Source organism: Idiotropiscis lumnitzeri, chromosome 19 (genome assembly GCF_059441095.1).
Source record: "Idiotropiscis lumnitzeri isolate Australia: NSW breed Sydney's pygmy pipehorse chromosome 19, RoL_Ilum_1.0, whole genome shotgun sequence".
Classification (NCBI taxonomy): domain Eukaryota; kingdom Metazoa; phylum Chordata; class Actinopteri; order Syngnathiformes; family Syngnathidae; genus Idiotropiscis; species Idiotropiscis lumnitzeri.
Window position 1 is genome coordinate 3606420 of NC_142409.1, and position 19977 is coordinate 3626396.

General features: G+C 42.0%; 1 protein-coding gene across 2 annotated transcripts in view; it reads right to left on the minus strand.

The window, feature by feature from the left end:
- Nucleotides 1-19977, minus strand: part of cntnap2a (contactin associated protein 2a) — a 249149-nt gene that overhangs the window by 25512 nt on the left and 203660 nt on the right. For both annotated transcript variants that reach the window (XM_088282986.1, XM_088282987.1), the window contains exons 18-19: nt 9654-9824; nt 373-591 (exon numbers count right to left, since the gene is read on the minus strand). In XM_088282986.1, coding sequence (XP_088139112.1) covers nt 373-591; nt 9654-9824 — 390 coding nt within the window. The remainder of the gene's footprint in view (nt 1-372; nt 592-9653; nt 9825-19977) is intronic.

The following is a 19977-nucleotide window of genomic DNA, read 5'->3' on the forward strand; positions in this document are numbered from 1 at the left end:
TCCATTTGAGGCTGGGCCTTCTTTTACTACAAAAAAAGTATTAAACATTCAAATGTTCCCAGTTCTCTACAGTATATATGAGTGGTCTTAAAGGGATGAAGCTAGGACAGAAAGCCTTTTCATTAACATCAATCTATGGGTGGGAGTCTGGGTTCATCATGGACTGGTTGCCAAGCCAATCGCGGGATGTCTATAGACAACAACAAAAACAAAAATCACACATATTCAGACCTAAGGACTATGTGGAGTGCATGATTTTGGAACATACAGAGACAACATGGCAACTCCAAAGAGGGCAGAGCCAAGATTCAAACCTAGAACTCAGAACTGCGTGCCAGACGTTGTTATCCTTTCTTTGCAAGAACTACTCACCCACATAGAGCTGGCTGAATAGTTCTAACCGGGTGTGCCCTTGCGCCGGCGCCGGCCAAGCGACACGATAGGACTGGTCCAGCTGGAGAATGGCCTCCTTGATGTTCCGCTCGGCCATCACTCGGTGCCATTGGTCGTCGTTGAGAGGCGTGGCGGAATTCACCGTCAACTCCACCGGGCCGTTTCCCACATCGAAGGAAAACGAGATAACTTGGGGAGCTGTGCATAAAGAAAAGCAAAAAGAAATCTGACTGCGTGCACGTCGTGGATCCTTTTTTGGGCTGGTCCTGGACTGCTAGGAAAAAATACATATATTATCATTCGGATTTTTCAGAATGTTATAGAGGCGCACCAGAAGGTACTTTAATAATAATAATAATTAATAATAATAATTTGTCCTTTATTAGTCCCACAATGGGGAAATTCGAGATTCGAACCCAGGCCTCCTGGGGAGACTGGGTCCTGAACACGGCGCCTTAGACCACTCGGCCATCCTGGGACAGAACATGTAACTGCCTCACGCTCTAGCCACTAGTTCACTCCGTAAACAAAAAAAGTGCAGCTCAGCGTCTGCCGAGCAAGAGTTGAAGACGCCTAGTCTGAAGGAATTATATTTTCTCGTTTCCAATAGTCACTCAACAATCAAAGTGACACGTTCTAAAGCCCCCAAACGTCTTCGATAGCAATCATCTGTACAGGTAAATGTGCACTCAATTTCTAATCTAATGGCTCATTTATTTCAAAGCAATTCATTTGGCTGGTATAGATTTCAGCCCGGTGATACGTGACAGATGTGGAGAAGCACTAATCTCTGAGGCAAGGTCGATCGGCACCAGCGACTGTTGCCTTTTGCATGACATACATCGATGCCACAGTAACTGTGGGTTTTCTGTTTCTATTTGCTGCTGTTGTGGAGCATTCATTGGCAAGACGGCAAGGCCAGGAGATGAAGTCGAAGCAGACAAATGCATGAAGACAAATGACAGCGGGTGTAAATGAGCAGCAGAGGAAGACAGCAAAATTTAATAGAGCACGATGACCTTGTTTGGTTGCATGATTAATTTTCATAATGACTGGATTTGTGTGCATGCGTGAAATGGAGGGATCGGAGCCAATCGAGTGGGTTGTCGCTACCCTCAGATGAAAACTTAACATTTCAACAGGAAGCGTTGTTTTACGTTTGATGACTAGCAGAGAAATCCTTTCATAAGTCTTTTTTTTAGTGAACCAACTGTCCATTCCAGAAGATTTTGAGACAGGAAAGAGGATGACACGATTTGATCTGTTTTGCGGATGTATGTTGTGCCAGGGCAGATACAATTAAGAGAGGCCAAACAATTCACAGCCCGAATTACTCATTTGTGTGCTTGAATGAGTGACAGCTCTCCTCATTTTCACCATTCATGTTTTTGCTAAAGGATACAAAGCACTAAGGACACAATTCTTTTTTTTTTTTGCAGTTGCAATGACTATATTTGCAGTTGTCAACTAAAAAGCCAATTTAATACAATATACCCAAACGTGAGGCGCGACAGTGTGACTTCTGAATAGAATGAAATGGGGGGGGGGAACGGCATACTTTGTGCGTGGTGCCACGTGGCAGACAGACAGAGAAAAAAAATACATTGAATTTGAAATGAAAATGAACAAAAGCACTCCAACAATCTGTATTTGACACACCACAGTATTTAGAAAATAAAACATTAACAAGGTTTATTCATTTAATTTTTTTCAAGTTCGGCGGGCCGGATTAAAAGGTTGAACGGGCCGCAGGTGGCCCCAGGCCGTAGTTTGCATTTCAAATCATATATCTAAAGTAGTCGTGGGCAAACTACGGCCCGGGGGCCACATGTGGCCCGTTAAATGTTTTAATCCGGCCCGCCGAACTTGAAAAAAAACTTAAATGAATAAACCTTGTTAATATTTCATTTTCTAAATACTGTGGTTTTTCAAAAACATACATTGTTGTCATGCTTTTGTTCACTTTCATTTAAAATTAAATGTATTTCTTTGCTCCAATGAGGTGAGGTTACCAAAACACTCCTGGTCTGGCCCCTCTGCCAAATTTTAGAACCCATTGTGGCCCGCCAATCAAAAAGTTTGCTCACCCCTGTAATAGAGGAAATAACAGTCTTGTTTTTGCAGTCAACCCATCCACTTGCATTCACTTACCCAATATTCTGTTTCGATTATTTTTAAGACAAATGATATCACAAATGATTGCATTAACCCGTAAGATAAATCGCAAAAAGCAACGCCTCGGAGACAAACAGCTGAGTGTTCAAGCAATGTGACGGCTTTTAGTACACTGAATTAATGATCCTCGTTGAACCGTGCAGGTCTGCAGGGGCAGTGACAGAGTACTTATTTCAGTGTGCATTCTGAATGTTAACATGCTGCAATATTTAAATGATTCCTTTATGTGCAACAGTGAGATTTCATGTGCACGTCCATTTAATTGAGTGTGCAAAAACATTTGTATGTTGGCCTCGAGAAACGCCACCTGATCTTCATCTTCTCAATGTGCTTTCTCTATTTATCTTTGGATACAGAGGCGTGAAGAGCCAAGTGGCAAAAACAATCAAAACTGAGCTGGCGCTCAGTGGGGCACAGATCTCTGCCAAAGGCTAAACAATCATAATTTGGATCAGCACCAAATTGCACGCCGTCAAAAGATACCCACCTCCTGCATATGCCTGCAATTTATCACGACCATTAAATTGTGCGAGAAATCGAGGAAAATGTAATTTATGAAAAAGTTAAAAGAGAAAAAAATAAATGAGGACTTTTAGCTGGACCTGCAACAAAATCGATGGGTACTTTCTTAGCCAGTCCCCTCGATAAAGCTTTGCATAAAGCTTAAGAGTTTGTTGTCTTTCTTTTTTTTTGTAAGCCTGCCCACAAACAAATAAATCAACAGTGATGACAACATGACTGTATTGTGATAAGAACAGAAAAGGAAATTTGGCTTCTATTAGGCTATTACTTCTTATTCATGCTCACAAATATAACTTGAAATGCTCCTATAGCGGTCCAAAATTGGTTCTGGAAAGGTATGAGGCTTCAAATGTTTTTTTTTTGTTGCACAAAGAATTATTTGAATTTATACATATGTGTTTTTTATCTGTATATATTCAATTCATAGAACATTTAGACACTTAGCATTTTCTTTACGTTTCCCTTCGGCGACTCGAGTGCATAAAATGAAGTTCACCACCACTAATGCACAATTCTACGACTTCATTTTCTATGCTTTTCATTCAAAATCCACTTATCTGGAAGTGCATTTCTTATTTGCCCAGTTTGACTTGCTCTCTGACTCTTCAGAAAACTCTTAAAAGCTCTTATTAGTTTCTGCTACTTATTCGTCATGCGATACTGCCCAGAAAGCCAAAAATTGGTGGCCGCTCCAATTTTGCACACCTCAGGGCTTGTAAGGTCTTCACCCAACACGGACATTCATACAATTTTATAAGTCCCAATCCAGTCGAGTATATTCCTCAGCTAAAATCCTGATCTGGAAAATGACTGCGAATGTTTATGACCTTGGGGGCAGATGTGTCCCCAAGTCTCAAATGGTGCATACATAGCCATGAAGGCGCCCAGAGGTAAAGTATTCCTGCATTTTAAGACTCTTCTATACTGCCTCAAATCCTGTTAGCAGCAAGGCACTCACAGTTAGTCTCCTTTGCAGCCTCTCAATTATGTCTATGCGTTCTTCTTTCGAGTGAAATTCAAAGAAAAATAGCATCCACCTGACAGCTTTGTGTCAACCAAGGTCACAGTAATGTTGCACAATGTCACGTGTGTGTGTGTGTGCCTGTGAGAAATTTGACTCCTGCACTGTCATAGCCATTTTATTTGAGTCTTACGCTAGTCATTTCATGGCCAGACTGGATTGTGGGAAATACAGTTTTTGCACCATGCAAGAGGGCACAGATTGAGTGTGTTAATATGTGAGTAAGTGGGTGAGTGAGTGAGGGTATGAAGGCATGCACACAATTTCTTTTTGTGATTGCGTGTCCAACTGTGTGGTGTGGGTGAAAATGCAAGATGATAGCACGACAGGGGAGGAAAGAAATCAATGTTGGTGAGGTTGAAGGGGCTGGTGGGGGTGTTTGACATCCACGCAACACACATCCACAGTTTTGTGTGTGAGACTTTGGGAATGCGTTTTGCTGTGGACACCTTCAGAGGACAAAAATTACACCTGTCGGCAAATGTTTCAAAACCTTAACATCCCGAATGGTTTAAAGGCATGTTGGCATTTTTGTCCATCTGCAAAAATAAAACGCTTTTTTTTTAATTCCAAAATCATTCAGCCGCTTGGCATCTGCCAAAAAAAGGCAGACTTGGCAGGACAGCGGGCACGGTCAGCAAACCCCCTTTGACACCAAATGTTCAAATCCACTTGAAATCCCAATGAGAGGCAAATGGACATCTATCTGCACGAACATTTGTGCCAGGACACACATCACGATTAAACCGAAGACTGCCATTTTAATTGCAATTTGGACACCCTTAATCAGAGTGAAATCCACCGTAGCTGCTCGGATAGTAATTTGGGCTGCGGGAAAAGGATCATGGCAACCTACTGCACAACATCTAAAAAAGACTTCGAAAGGGGACGTTGCGCAGATGTCTCGTCATTCATTAGCCATCAATATTGCTTCCACTACCGAGTCTGCACCTCACCAACGCCAGATCCGTGGTCCACAAAATCGACGACCTGGGATTACAAATCCTGGGAAACCGCTATGTGCGCGATAGCAGTGTGATCGTCGTCACGGAAACCTGGCTGCACGCAGACGTCCCCGACGCTAGCATCCAGCTGGCCGGGCGCTCGCTACATCGCGCGGATCGGACGAGGGACACCGGTAAGAGGAGGGGCGGGGGGCTCTGTGTTTACGTGCATGAGAACTGGTGCGGCGATAGCACGATCGTCGAGAAGCACTCTTCCCCCGACATCGAGTTCATGTCCGTTAAATGCCGGCCTTATTTTCTCCCGAGGGAGCTAACGGTAGTGATTGTCACAGCTGTTTACATCCCTCCCGACGCTAGCACTAGCACGGCGCTCTCGCTACTCGCGTGCGTCATCAATAAACATCAGCGGGCCCACCCTGATGGCGTTCACGTAGTAGCGGGAGACTTTAATAAGGCCAATTTAAAGACTGTACTCCCAGAGTTTCACCAGCATGTCAAGTGCCCAACGAGGGGAGACAACACTCTCGACCATGTGTACTCGAACATCAAGCACGCATACAGAGCCCTCCCACTCGCCCCTCTCGGCCAGTCAGACCACCTGTCCTTGCAGCTCGCACCTGCGTACACCCCTCTCAGGCGCAGATTCAGGCCTACCACAAAGACTGTGAAAACCTGGCGTGACGACGCCATGAGTGAATTACAGGACTGCTTTCATGACACAAACTGGGACCTCTTTGATCATCAGGACCTTGATGTCTACACGCACTGTGTACTGGACTACATCAAGTTCTGCATGGAAACTGTGTCCCAACATAAGACTATACGGACCTTTCCAAATGCGAAGCCCTGGATGTCCAGCAGGGTTCGCTCTCTCCTCAAGGCCCGTGACGCTGCCTTCAGGTCAGGCGACAAAGCCCAGTACAGGGTGGCTCGTGCTGACCTGAGCAAAGGCATCAAGCTAGCCAAGGCAACCTACAAGGGGAGGCTGGAGGCCCACCTTGCCAGTAACAGGCCACGGGAGGTGTGGCAGGGTCTACGGAGCATCACCAACTTCCGTGGCAGCAGCACGACCTCTGTAGACCCGAGTGCATCGCTGGCAGAGGAGCTTAACTGCTTCTTCGCTCGCTTTGACTCGCCCCAACCGTCACACCCCCGCACTTCAAGCTCCAACTCCCCCCCACTCATCGTAGAGGAACACGATGTGAGGCGCGCGCTCCTGGCGGTCAACCCCAGGAAAGCTACTGGACCCGACGGAATACCAGGCAAGGTCCTCAGAGCATGTGCCCACCAACTGTCACATGTTTTCTGCAGGATCTTCAACCGCTCCCTGGCTCAGGCAGTCATCCCCTCCTGCTTGAAAACTTCCACCATTATTCCTGTCCCCAAAAAGTCACCAGCCGTCCACCTGAATGACTACCGTCCTGTTGCTCTCACACCAGTCATTATGAAGTGCTTCGAGAGGCTGGTTCTCCAGCACATCAGGGACTGCCTTCCTCCCACTCTGGACCCCTACCAGTTTGCATACCGGGCTAACAGATCCACTGAGGACGCCATCGACACTGCTCTGCATGTTGTGCTGGGCCACCTGGAACGACAGCAGAGCTATGCAAGGATGCTCTTTGTGGACTACAGCTCGGCATTCAACACGATCATCCCAGACATCCTCGTCGCCAAACTGGACACTCTCGGCCTCCCTGCCCTCACACGCATCTGGATTAAGGACTTTCTGACCAACAGACCCCAGACTGTGTTGCTCGGCCCCTACACGTCCTCCACCCTCATGCTGAGCACCGGTTCCCCCCAAGGATGCGTGCTGAGCCCTCTCCTGTACGCCCTCTACACCTACGACTGCAGCCCGGCCCACGGCAACAACACCATCGTCAAGTTTGCTGACGACACGACAGTGGTCGGTCTGATCTCGGAAGGTGACGAGACAGCCTACAGAGAGGAGGTAAAGAGACTGACAACTTGGTGCAAGGACAACAGACTGCACCTTAACTCTGCTAAAACAAAGGAGATTGTCGTCGACTTCAGGAGGAACAAGACGCTGCCGCCCCCCCTCTGCATCGAAGGCGTGTGTGTGGAGAGGGTCCACACGTTCAAGTTCCTGGGAGTACAGATCTCCGATGACCTTTCTTGGAGTCACAACACCACAGCAGTGGTAAAGAAGGTCCGCCAACGTCTGCACTTCCTGAGAGTCCTCAGGAAATTCAACCTGGACAGGAAGCTGCTGCTGGCCTTCTACCACTCGTCCATCGAGAGCCTGCTGACGTACTGTGTCTCCACCTGGTACAGCGGCTGCACTGAGGCGGACAGAATGAGGCTCCAGAGGACAGTCAAAACAGCGCAAAGGATTATTGGCTGCCCTCTCCCCCCACTGTCGGACATCTACACCGCCCGGTGCCTCAGAAGGGCTCTCAACATCGTCAATGACAATACCCACCCAAACTCACACCTGTTCGACCTGTTGCCCTCTGGCAGGCGCTACAGATGCATCAAATCAAGGACCAATAGACTGAGAAACAGTTTCTTTCCGAGAGCCATCTCCATACTGAACTCTCACACACACACGAGACCACCCTAACCTCGCAAAACAGCATTGTGATGTGTTTCTATATGCCCTATTCAGTACTGAATTCCATTGCACTGTCTTCTTTATTTATCTAATTTATATATTTGTCTGTATTATTGTTGTATTGCACTGGAGAGGGGAGCCCTCTAATCTCGTTGCACACTTGAGTACAATGACAATAAAGGGATTTCTATTCTATTTCTATTCAAACATCTGGCTGTGTTGGCTCAAAAACATTTAAGGGGGCAAAGCTTAATAAAAGTGGTTTTTAAATTTGCACCAGGACAGGGTCACCAAAATGGAACCAGACCACCCCCAAGTATTACAGGATTAGCCTGCAGGCCTGTTCTAACAATAGCTCACAAGAAATGTGTCATTGTTATTTCCTAGGAAGTTGCAGAGCATAGAAATAAAATGTTACATTGGAGAGGCCTGAGACAGAAGTCAAAAGACTTTCCTCACCCTCACAGCACTTAAAGTAGCTATAAAAAGTTGACACACCCCAGCCCAAAAGCCAGGTCTTTGTCATTTAAAATTTCCACCTACAATGCCTTCCGCACATATGTGGGAAAATGTGTTGAGGTTAGATGAAACCAAGGTTAAACTTTTTGGACATACTTCTTAAATGCATAACATAAAAGGGAAGGAAATCACCATTGGTCCCCCAGGGTGTAATACCAAAAACACAATCCGAGTAATAATACATTTAACAGGTTTAATATAGCTAAAATTAGCCAACGGGAAATTTTCTTTCCCAAAAATGCAATTTACTGTCAAAGTTTTAGTGGAGGATTGAGGAAGAGGAGGACCTAAATGCCGGGAAGCGAGGCAGGGGTAACTTAAATGGTATTTAATTGAAGATAAAAAGGCAAACAAGGGACTGGGAAAACCAAAAACACAAAATAACAGGGATCAACTAAACAACGACTTGACTTAACTTAACTTAACTTGCAAAAAAAAACCCGAAACTAGCATGAATAACAACAGGGACAATGAAGCGACCCGAACTGAAAGCAACCAGGGAACTAAATACAAAATAACGAGACAGCGAGGAGCACCTGGATAAGACACAAGAGGTTGGAAGGAGCTGATTGGTTAACACTGAGGCTTGGGTAAACAAACACAGGTGGACACAATGAGCATGACGAGACACACCAGCCACAAGGAAAAAACATGAAACTGAATACTGAACCAAAAACAACAAACACAGATCGTGACAATTCACCATGTGTTAAACAAAAAGGTTAGAGAAATGGGTCAAAATCAAAAGGCAGGTAAAGATGGCATGCAAACTAAAGAGCTTCCCTAAAACTAACTAAAACAAAAATGAGCAACTAAAGACCAACAAAGGTGGCACAGAAAAAGATCAAGTTGGAGGCCGACGAGCTTCTGCTGTTAGATGCCTTGCCAAATTTTTTCACACCACAGAAAACCTTTAAACTTGCAGCACATAAGTTTTTTTTTTTTTTTTTTTTTTTTAGCCAATCAGGAAAGGATGCTCTCTCCGCCACTTTAGCCAATCCCAGTCAACTGAATCTCTCCAGATCCTATTAATGACCCCCTTGAGCTTTGGAATGAAGGGGGGAAAAACAAGTGCCACCCGGTCGGGTGATTAAGAAAGTTCCTCCAAAAATTGGAACAAAAAACACAGAATCTTATTATCTTTGCAAGGGCCAGTGTTTTAACTCGTGAAGTGGATGTAATTACATTGTGAAAGTATCCGTGTGTGAAAACACACAATTAAATTGACAGAGGCTATGCGGGCATGTCCTCAAGCGTGTCATTACATTAAAATCTTATGGAGGATCATTTTTGAGTGCCTATTTAACAAAGTTTTTTTTTTTTTGTCTATTATTCAAGGAAAATAAAGCATGTGGAAAAATAATTACCTGAAACAGAATTCCAAAATATACACACTTGATGCAATTACATTTTCAACTTAATCAATAATAGCTCTGATAGCGTTTCACAAATGGTTGGTGTGTGTGAAGAATCGAAAACTTACATTTTAGCTCTAAACGAATGAAGTCTGTGTTGCCCAGATTTTCTAGGAAGACCCCATACGGAGCACTGGTCTTGAAATAGAATGAGATGTCAGCACTGGTCTCCCCCTGGAAGGTGGCAAAGTGAAGGTAGGATGATGGGGTGGTGAACGAAGCGGCGTTCCAGTAGTTATCTGTAAAATCAAACAGGGAGATAGATTTAGAAGACACAAGCATCCTATACCTACACCAGGCGTGGGCAAACAATGGCCCGGGGGCCACATGCGGTCCGTTAAATGTTTTAACCCGGCCCGCCGAACTTGAAAAAAATGTAATTAATAAACCTTGTTAATGTTTTATTTTCTAAATACTATGGTGTGTCATAGACAGATATTTTGTTTTAATACTTTGGTTCATTTTCAAAATTATTATTTTTTCTCTGATGAGGTAAGGTTACCAAAACACTCCATCCATCTGCTCCTGGTCCGGCTCCTCTGTCTAATTTGAGAACCCATTGTGGCCCGCCAATCAAAAAGTTTGCCCAAATCTAAAAGGTTGAAAAGGGAGCAGCAGTAGGAGTCACTGTTAAAATCATAAAAAATTTTAGCTTGCCCAATGTAAATACGACAAATAATAATAAAGTGAAAGATGAGGCCAAAGTAGCCATCTGCTCCTGGTCCGGCCCCTCTGTCAAATTTTAGAACCCATTGTGGCCCACCAACCAAAATGTTTGCCCACCCCTGACCTACACCCATCCATCCATCCATCCATCCATCCATTTTATACTCCAGCAATTTCAGGAGGCAAGCCCTTCTCCCCAGGCACTCCTCCCAATCTCAAGGCGTTCTCGGGCCAAGAGACACAGTCTAGCAAGTTCTGGGTTGGTGGGACATGCCCCAGAAAACCTCAACTGGGAGGCATCCGAACCAGATGCCCGAGCCACCTCATCTTGGCTCCTCTCAAAGTGGAGGAGCAGCGGCTGAACTGTTAAGTCCTTCCCAGATGACCAAGCATCTCACGGTATCTCTAATAGAGGGACTGGACAGGACATCCGGCGGAGAAAAGTCCTTTTTTGTATCTTGTTCTTTTGGTTATGACCAACAGCTCGTGACCGTAGGTGAGGATTGGAACGCAGATCAACTGGTAAATCTTTCTTCACCAGGACAGACCAATAGAAAGAGAGTCCGCATTACAACAGGTGCAACACCGATCCACCTCCCACTCCATCCTGCCCACACTCTTGAACAAGATACTAGAACTCCTCCACTTGGGGTTGAATCTTATTGCCGACCCGGCGAGGGCACCTGGCCTATTTCTGCCTGAGGAGCATGACCTCAAATTTGAAGGTGATGATTTTCCTCCCAATCACTTCACACTTGCGAACCGTTCCAGTGAGAATTGGAGATCACAGCTTGAAGAAGCCGAAAGTTACCCTCCCCCCCCTATTTCTTTATGTGCCACATTTAATATCAGTAAAATGATTTCATCATTAAAAACTCATACTTTAAATGGAGAGGTTTTAATGTAGCTTGTCAATTTCTGCAGGTTCAGTGAAATTTAATGAACAATCCATTATGATTTAAAAACAGCAGCGCAATCAGATCATTTCTTTTCATTCCGAATGCGGAGACACGGAGGTGAAAGTGAATTCTGGCTCGACATCTGATAACAACTTTTCTAATGACTTACGATTGAAGCCGAAGAAGCGGCTGCTAATGAAGACAAAGTAGCTTCACGCTAAACAGCTGCTGATGAATTATCAGACTGTGGTTGATGAAGTGACGCCACCGTCGCTGCCTCCCTTTGCCTTGTCATGGCTCTGTGCGGTCCTGATTACTCAGGAGATGTTGCGGGGGGAGTTCATAAGGGAGGAAGACATTTGAAAAGTACCGCTATCAGATTTAAGAAGTGATGTGGACGACAGAGGAAAACAAATGAATTCAAAAGCTTCCAACAGTATTTCTTAGTTTATCAAAACTACACTAAAATATAACTTGACGAGATCCTTCACAGAACTCCTCCTAATGCAGACAAAAATGTTTGTTTTTTATGAATTACTTTACTCTCTTAGTTTAATATTTTGTTTTTTTTCATTGTAGCCTGTCGTACTCCTTTGCGTGATTGGAATGTAAAATTGAAGTAAGCATTGTCTCAAGACACAAAATATGAGGTTCACTTTGGCAGAAGACATAAGCAGAGTTTTTGTGTGTTCACAGGCAACAGCTCTGCATCAAGTGTGTGTGTGTGTGTGTGTGTGTTTGTGCCTCCTGAAACTTGGCGATAAGTGTTCCCTCATGACAAAGCTTAGACCCCGTTATCCTGATTACTTTACATCCTGTCACCGGGGGCAAGGGCAGATAGCGGCCATGGTTACACATGTACAGTATAAACATGCATGGACTATTAATGTTGTTTCGAAGATTTAGACTGCCGCTTAACTACAGGACTATTTGGATTATTTCTGGATGCGATCACAGAAATAAACAAATGCGTGTGCATTATAATGTACCGCAGAAACATCAAAGGCCACATTTGAGTGAGTGAAAAACTCTGAGGGAGGCTAATGACTACATTTTGCTCTTGCGTCTCATCTTATCCTACAAAAGAAATAAATAAATAAATAACATGGAGTCCATCTGAAAAACATAGACACAGACTTTCTTATTGGACCAAAGACAGTTTCTAGAACTCCTGAATGCGTCTGTACACTGTATTGACAATATTAGACCACAAACACACATAAAGAGGGTGAAAAAGTCAACGATAGTCTGATATTGATTTGTATGCACTCCCTGAAACGTCAAAAGCCGCCAGCAAGAAAAGGGGCGAAAAGACTGACAGCGACATATCGAAGCAGGAAGGACACAAGGATAAAGAAGTACAGCCTGAGGCTGTGTCACGCTTCAGGAGGAGGGAGAGAAACAACAAGAAGAAAAAAAAAAAGCATGGGAGGTTATGGAGAAAGAGCTCAAAGGATCTCAGCTATGAGGTGCAGGGAATGTGAGTTAGACAGAAAGTGAATGTTGGAGAGTAAACATAGTTTGCCAAGCTTGATTTGCTGCTTTTCTACTAAGAGAGAAAACCAGTAGGCTGCGCTGTGTGATACATTCATCACTCTGGCCACAATGGATAATTAAACATGGCTCGCCACATGAAATTGGAATTTTGCTTAACTGCATTCTACAATATGCTGCATTGTATCACTCAAAGGAGAAAGTACGCAAAATAAAATATCACACATATTGAGTTGAGGTTTTTCTGCTAGGAACAGTTTGCCATTACTATTCATATTCAATGTGAAAGTAAATAAATAAAAAAATAAGAAAAAAACAATATATATATATATATATATATATATAAATAGTGAGACAGTGTTCTTTGTAAATCTGGTTCATTAGTTTTTGCATTAATTATTACTTTATTATTAATTATTACTCCTCCTTCATTCTAACTATATATATATATATATATATATATATATATATATATATATGCCGGAAAAGACTCCATTCATTGTGTCCGTGATACGAGGGCATGAATACCTACCATACCATTGGAATATCTCGTCATAACATGCAAGGTGGCGCTTCAAATAAAAAAAAATATTTGAGAGCGGCAGCATGCTGTTTTCAAGAAGCCCATCCAATAGGAGAAGGGCTGGCAGAATGATTTCAGAGATATAGTAATTGACAAATGTAACCCAGCGGTTTGGTGATGAAGTACTGCCTCCACAAGTGAAAAATAAAATAATATAAAAAATCCTTGAGTACCTTCGTCACATTCTGGTCGAGTATTCAGTCCCTGGTTGTCAGGGTGAAGAAAGCCATGCTCGGCATTGACCCAGCAAGAGAGGAAGACAGGATGACTAATGCACATGAGGCAGAACTTCCCCCACAAAAACAGTGGATGTTAAGTGTGCTATAATTCTGAATGTAAATGTCGTCCCTGCATTCTTTATTCTTTGTTTATACTCTCAATGAAACAAGTTTGGACATGGAGGCAAGCCATTAATGTCGCCACTCAAAGTTATTTGGTGACATTTCCAAGTATCTAATTTGACCTCTTTTGTGTTCCTGCATGAAAATTTTTGATGTTACGTTTCAGCACACAAGAAAGCAGCGTACCTTTCAGTGAAATTCAAATAGAGTCATAAGTGCTTTCCTTGACAAGCCATTTTATCTATCTAATTGGTTCTCAAGGTGCAAACAGGAAATTGTCATTCTGTTTATGCTGCCTCTTGTGCTCTTTGTCTAAAGCGTTTCAGCTCAGTCAGAGTACCATAACCTTCACGGTGAGGAGAGGCAGCTTTACTTCCACCCCCCATTCCTCCCACCTTTTCAAAATCTACAATAGCTCAAGACTGGGCACTGGTCTTCAGTGTCAACTATTTGATTTGAGCTTCCAAGTTTAATTTGGTCATAATAAATAGTAGACGCCCATGATTCAAAGGGCATATTTTATTGTATGAGGGCCATTGTTGTGTTGAGATACACACAATTATATGCACAGAAAAATACCAGAAGATGATGAGGAAAAAATGAACAACAAATGAAACAGAATGTCCGATGTTCTAACACCAGCAGATGGTACGGATAAACTGATTTGACCCTTACATTCATTAGTATGGATATTTTCTCAATGATACAGAAACATTTATTGTGTATTTTCTGGAAATTATATTTTACCTGTGAGAAAATTTCCGAAATGTTATTTGCTTTATATGTATCATTTGCATCTCAAAATCATATTAATTTATCGTATGTTAAATGGTTAGGCTCGAACTTGAGAACTGTCTCTCTCAATCCGTTTTTGTGATTATTTTGTTTCTCATCATTTTCCCTTCCAATCAAACATTCACAAGTCAGTGAGTGTCTGCAAACGGTGTGATTTGCCATAATTTAATTTCATCTCAAGAAATGCGTGAATAGCACTCAATTCACAGTTTACTGTGACCTTGTTTTGTTTTTTTTAAATTATGAAATGGAAATATTTGAACATTTTATCAATAAGAAGAAGTAATCTTTTTTGCAGCTGCATGCAATTAAAACATAATTTCTTTTACGATGCAATTTTTGTTTGTTCATTTGTTGCACGGATCCCACATATATAACCAGGCGAGTTATTCAAAATTAAAAACTCAGTAAATTTCACCCTAAAAGAAACTCATAAGGCGATTAATGAGAAAAACAAATGTGTATATGTAAATATTTCTTTCACCCAAAAATCAAAACATAATTTCATTCCTTGTTATCGACAATCACGAGCCCTTGTTGTTTAAGACAACATATTTTCTATACATTATTTTTACTTTCTCACTGCCTCATTTAAGGTCAATCATGAGCCACTCTATTACGACCGAAAACTTTGTTACAGTCCCTAAAATCCATTTTCAATCCCGTCTATTAATATTAATGGCTGAACTTATTTTTTAATTCCTCTCTGTTCAAGTCGCCTGGGCGAAGAGTTCCATTCATGCCAAACCATGTGCACACAGTTTCTCTTGCATATATTACAAACCTGACTACACCTCACACAGACGACCAGGCACCAAAACTTTCCCCCAAAGGACATTAGTCATTCCCTTTGAAAGTCATAATCGTGTGGCAGCCGAGCGTCATGCACACTATAAGAGGCATCAATCTTGTACCGAGTCGCTATTCAAATGTGACATTTCTAATATTTGTTTAATGGGCCGACTATAATATGGGTCCCGTGTTCACATTTCTTAGTCAGCAATATGGCTTCACACATCTCAAAGTCATCGTCATTTTAAAGTTATTTAAAAAACACTGGCTGGATAATAAAGTGAGATCAAAATCAATATGTCCCTCATCAGGCGAGAGATGGGTCCGTCCGTCTTTGTGTAATTGTGTCGGCCATACTGCCACGTCCACACACAGACGCACACGAGCAGATGCGATGTCATGGGTCATTTAATAATGGTTTGTTTGTATGTTGGCAGCTCCGTGATGATGAGACATTAGTAAGAGCGTGGCCAGATTGTTGATGAGGTGCCCATAATGAGTATGACACCAGCAAGGAGCCAGGCCAGGTGGTTTGTCATGTTCTGCATCCTGAACAGAACCAGGCCACATCCTGTCGGACATACTGAGAGTTTAACTGTGTGCTATTTCATCATGGAATGCCTCAGTGCTTTTTAAATGTATCTCAGTGAGCGTTAAAAGGCTCATATCTACACTTGAGCCAAGCAATGAGATTGCAGCGGTCCACTCCATTATTTCTTTTAGTGTGAAAAATGTGCAGTCAACAAGATGATACACAAAGCATTACTATCGTAATGATCAAGCTGCCTTGCAGCGGAGATTAAATCCATGTTTGCTTTTCTTACGCTCAGGTTATTACTTTCCAGAACACCCGTGGTACTTTGTTATGTCGAACCCCAGTTGCAAACATAACCCTTTATCTCTACTTTATTCCAACCTTCCATCTTATAACTCCAACAATATTCTAAATAAAATAAAGAAATTGGGAAAAACACTAACGGATGACATGAGTTGAAAAAAAAAAACAGTTAGAGGAAGTCATTCAGTTTCCTGTTTTCAAGTGAGGAATTTGAAACAATCATTCGGTATAACACTTGAGATCGACCTTTTGGTAAAAGCGTGAATTGTAGTCGAGGTGCAAAGACCCTAGAGATGATTTGAACAGGCACACATCATTGGATCGTGTTGCTTTTCTGGAAATAAAGCTGTTAGTGGATCTTGGGCACTTTTACAAGATGCCAAGAGGCGGCAGCTGCTTCCTTCACCTTTAGCTTGACACCTCAAGTTGCCAACCAGACTTTTGGCAATGAATTAATGCTAAATTCCAAATTGTATTATCAATGGAGCTGATATTGTCTCCATAGGTACTGTACACTGTGGTGGGATGATTTTGGATTATTTTAAATGGAAAACTTTTATTCACAAGATTTTACAGGATATGCCAAAGCTTAGGGCCTTGAGGCCTCCAGAGGGCTTCAAAAAATCAGGAAAACAAAGGTAATATCCAAACTCCTTAAAAAGGAAAAACCAAGATATCGCCAAACTAAAAGTAATACCCTATTACTATAAATGACCTCCTACTCTGGCCGACTGGTACCTGCTCGCTTTTTGTACGGGAGTGGCACATCTATTAAAAGGGTCCAACTTTGCAAATATGTCAAAAAAGCCTCAACTGTCTGGAAACCAGGGAAGAAACAAGAAGCGGAAGAAAAGGGAGAAAGAAAGGTAAATTGAATGAAAATTGATGGAATTAGGCATTAATTGTACGGTGCCAAATATTTAGCTACTCCCCACATTCAGCTACCGATGATGTGGCGTCAGGAGGTTCATTAACTTGCTCAAAGACACTTGGTCCTGGTCACAGGGGCTCAGTATCGGGCCCACAGCCTTTTGGGCCAAGCCAGGTCACCCCATAAGGGTTCCTTTTTGTTTCCTTGATTAAGTTTCTTTTGAGGTATTTGTTGTGAAAACAACGGATGTTTTGTTTCTCGAAGCGGAATCAGAGTGACTCAAAAATTCTGCTCTTCTACAACAATGTAAAATTGATAAATTGCGTCTCGGCTATGAGCCTCAACATGGCATGCTAATCAGGCAACCAGTTTATCTCTTGCTGGATGGCATGGAGGGGTCTTAACTGTTCGGAATCATTTGAACCATTAAACCTTCTCAGTAGGTGCCTACTTTGGCCTAATCTTTCACTTTATTATTATTTGTCGTATTTACATCGGGCAAGCTAACATTTTTTATGATTTTAACAGTGACTCCAACTGCTGCTCCCTTTTCAACCCTTTAGATCAGGGCAGATTTGGGCAAATGTTTTGATTGGCGGGCCACAATGAGTTCTAAAATTTGACAGAGGGGCCGCACCAGAAGCAGATGGAAGGAGTGTTTTGGTACCATCACCTCATCGGAGGAAAAAAATACATTTAATTTTAAATTAAAGTGAATAAAAGCATGACAACAATATATGTCTTGGAAAAAACCACAGTATTTAGAAAATAAAACATTAACAAGGTTTATTCATTTAAGTTTTTTTCAAGTTCGGCATGCCGGATTAAAACGTTTAACGGGCCACATGTGGCCCCCGGGCCGTAGTTTGCCCACGCCTACTTTAGATATATGATTTGAAATGCAGTCGTCTGACATTAGACAACATTGCCCGCACACACTTAAACACACAAAAGAAATATAAAGGACTATTTTCTGCTGGTCACGTCAAGATGTACCCCACCCTTCACCCAAAGCTAATCGGAATAGACTCCATCATGCCTGTGGTGCAAATCAAATGGTATAGAAAATATACTTTTTCTACATGAACATGGGTGATGCTGATTATCCTCAATGAGTTTGAGAACTCATCCCTCGTGTGAGAGCTTCTTTTCCACTATCGACTGTGAAAAGATTGTCAAGCATGACTGATGTGTTAGGTGAGTGTTGCAATTAATCAGCGGGCGTAAAACGCCGCAGGTAGGAACACGACACAGCGCAGGAGCATTGAGCGCACAAATGGTCAATAGGGCAAGAGCTGTCAAATCAGTGGGTGTCGTCCACTTGCGCAAACGCCATACAGAGTGCATTGATTTGAAGGGAGGTGTGTCACAGCAAAAAGCTTAAACTACAAAGAAACACATGAAAGTGGTTAAAATATCAAGATAAGATTAATACATAAATCTGTTCATTTTCAGATCCATCCTTCCCCCTCTGTAGACACCACAAATGAGCTCAAACAGCTTCCTAAATAATGTATACGTATGAGCGCCAGGCTACTTACACGCTCAAATGCAACCTCTTTTATTATGGGACACACTGCTATGCATGATCAGCTTTCACTTGTTCCCCTCTCCTGGTATTTTTAATTAAGAGCCAGTCAAACCAGAAGCAGTAAAGTCTAAAAGAGGCTTAACACTTTGCAAAGGTTTCTAACAATGCTTCAATGGACAGTACATAGCTAATTCTAATAATGTGCTATTTCTATTACCATTAGCACAAATTGTCCTCTTCTTGAGGGTAATTACCATAATAATGGCCCCAGTACTTCCCTTACGGGCTTTTCATATTACAACTTTATAGTCACAAGGACTATCGTCACCAGAGTGGCAATTGTTTGCTGTTTATTGCAGGGATGGGCAGGGAGGTTGGACAAAACAAGAACAAAAGATGTCATGGACTCGTTTGCACACAAAGGCCACCTTTTTTTCTATTAACTGTAGCGTAATTTCAATCTCCTTTTTGCTACAGTACCCAAACACATGGAATATGTTTACGGCATAATCACTATTAGTTAGAAATATACCTTCATCTATCGATGCCAGCAACGTATAGTGAAACGCTCGAAGGCAGAACAAAGCCATTAGATGGCGGATAAAATGGAAATAAACCTGTGTAATCACTTGTTGCTATTCACACAACGGAATAAGTCATGGCTAACTGTGAGTGTAATAGCTTTGTGTTTAATTAAAGATGCAACAAATCACACTGAAAAAAAAAAGAATAAATTGTTCATTATTTAAGTATCCATACTATTCATTTTCATTTAATTTTCTAACGTAAAATAGGTGCCTTGGCTGAACACATGTTGGGAAGCACTGAGTTAACCGCAAGTCTTCTAATTAAAGGCTCAAGTTAAATGAGTCTTTTATGAAGCTATGTTTAATATTGTCTAGAATGTTTCACATTTCATAGTAGAAAATGATTACGGCCCATTTTAGGGACAGAAATTGAGAAGTTGTTGAAAAGGACGGACTAAGCAAGGCCAGAAGTGGGTTTCCGTCCCATTATTAATATCCACTGATGATAATCATACGTCAATGAGAGCAGCTAATGCATAAAGTGCACTCTATAAACATTTTCATCTTTATGTGAATATCCAGGTTTTAATACTACCTGTGATCATGTTGCACAATTCGCAGCACAATCATATTTTGCACAAGTTCACATCACATCCCAGTTATATTTCTATATTTTTTTGCGTTATGTCACAAGTGTATTTTTATTGTTGTATTCGTTTCAAATCGTTTTCTCTCTTCATAGCGTTTTTATATCTTGTTGTTCTATAGCGTAGTGTTTCTATGCTTTTTATACTGTTTTTATATCTCATCATTAATTTTGTTGGCATTTATATGGACCACAAAAGCAAAAATTTCATTGCGCAGGGTAAACATGTTTCCCAACTGTTCATGATGAAATAATAAAACATGGAATCTTTGAATAAATTCATTGATGATTTTTGCAGCCGGTAACACATCCCACAGGATAATGGCTTTTTATTGTGAAAATGTGTTTTTCTCTCTCTTCCTTTTCTTTTGTGTTTCTCAAATGATAAGCTTTCCAGCACAGGAGTGGA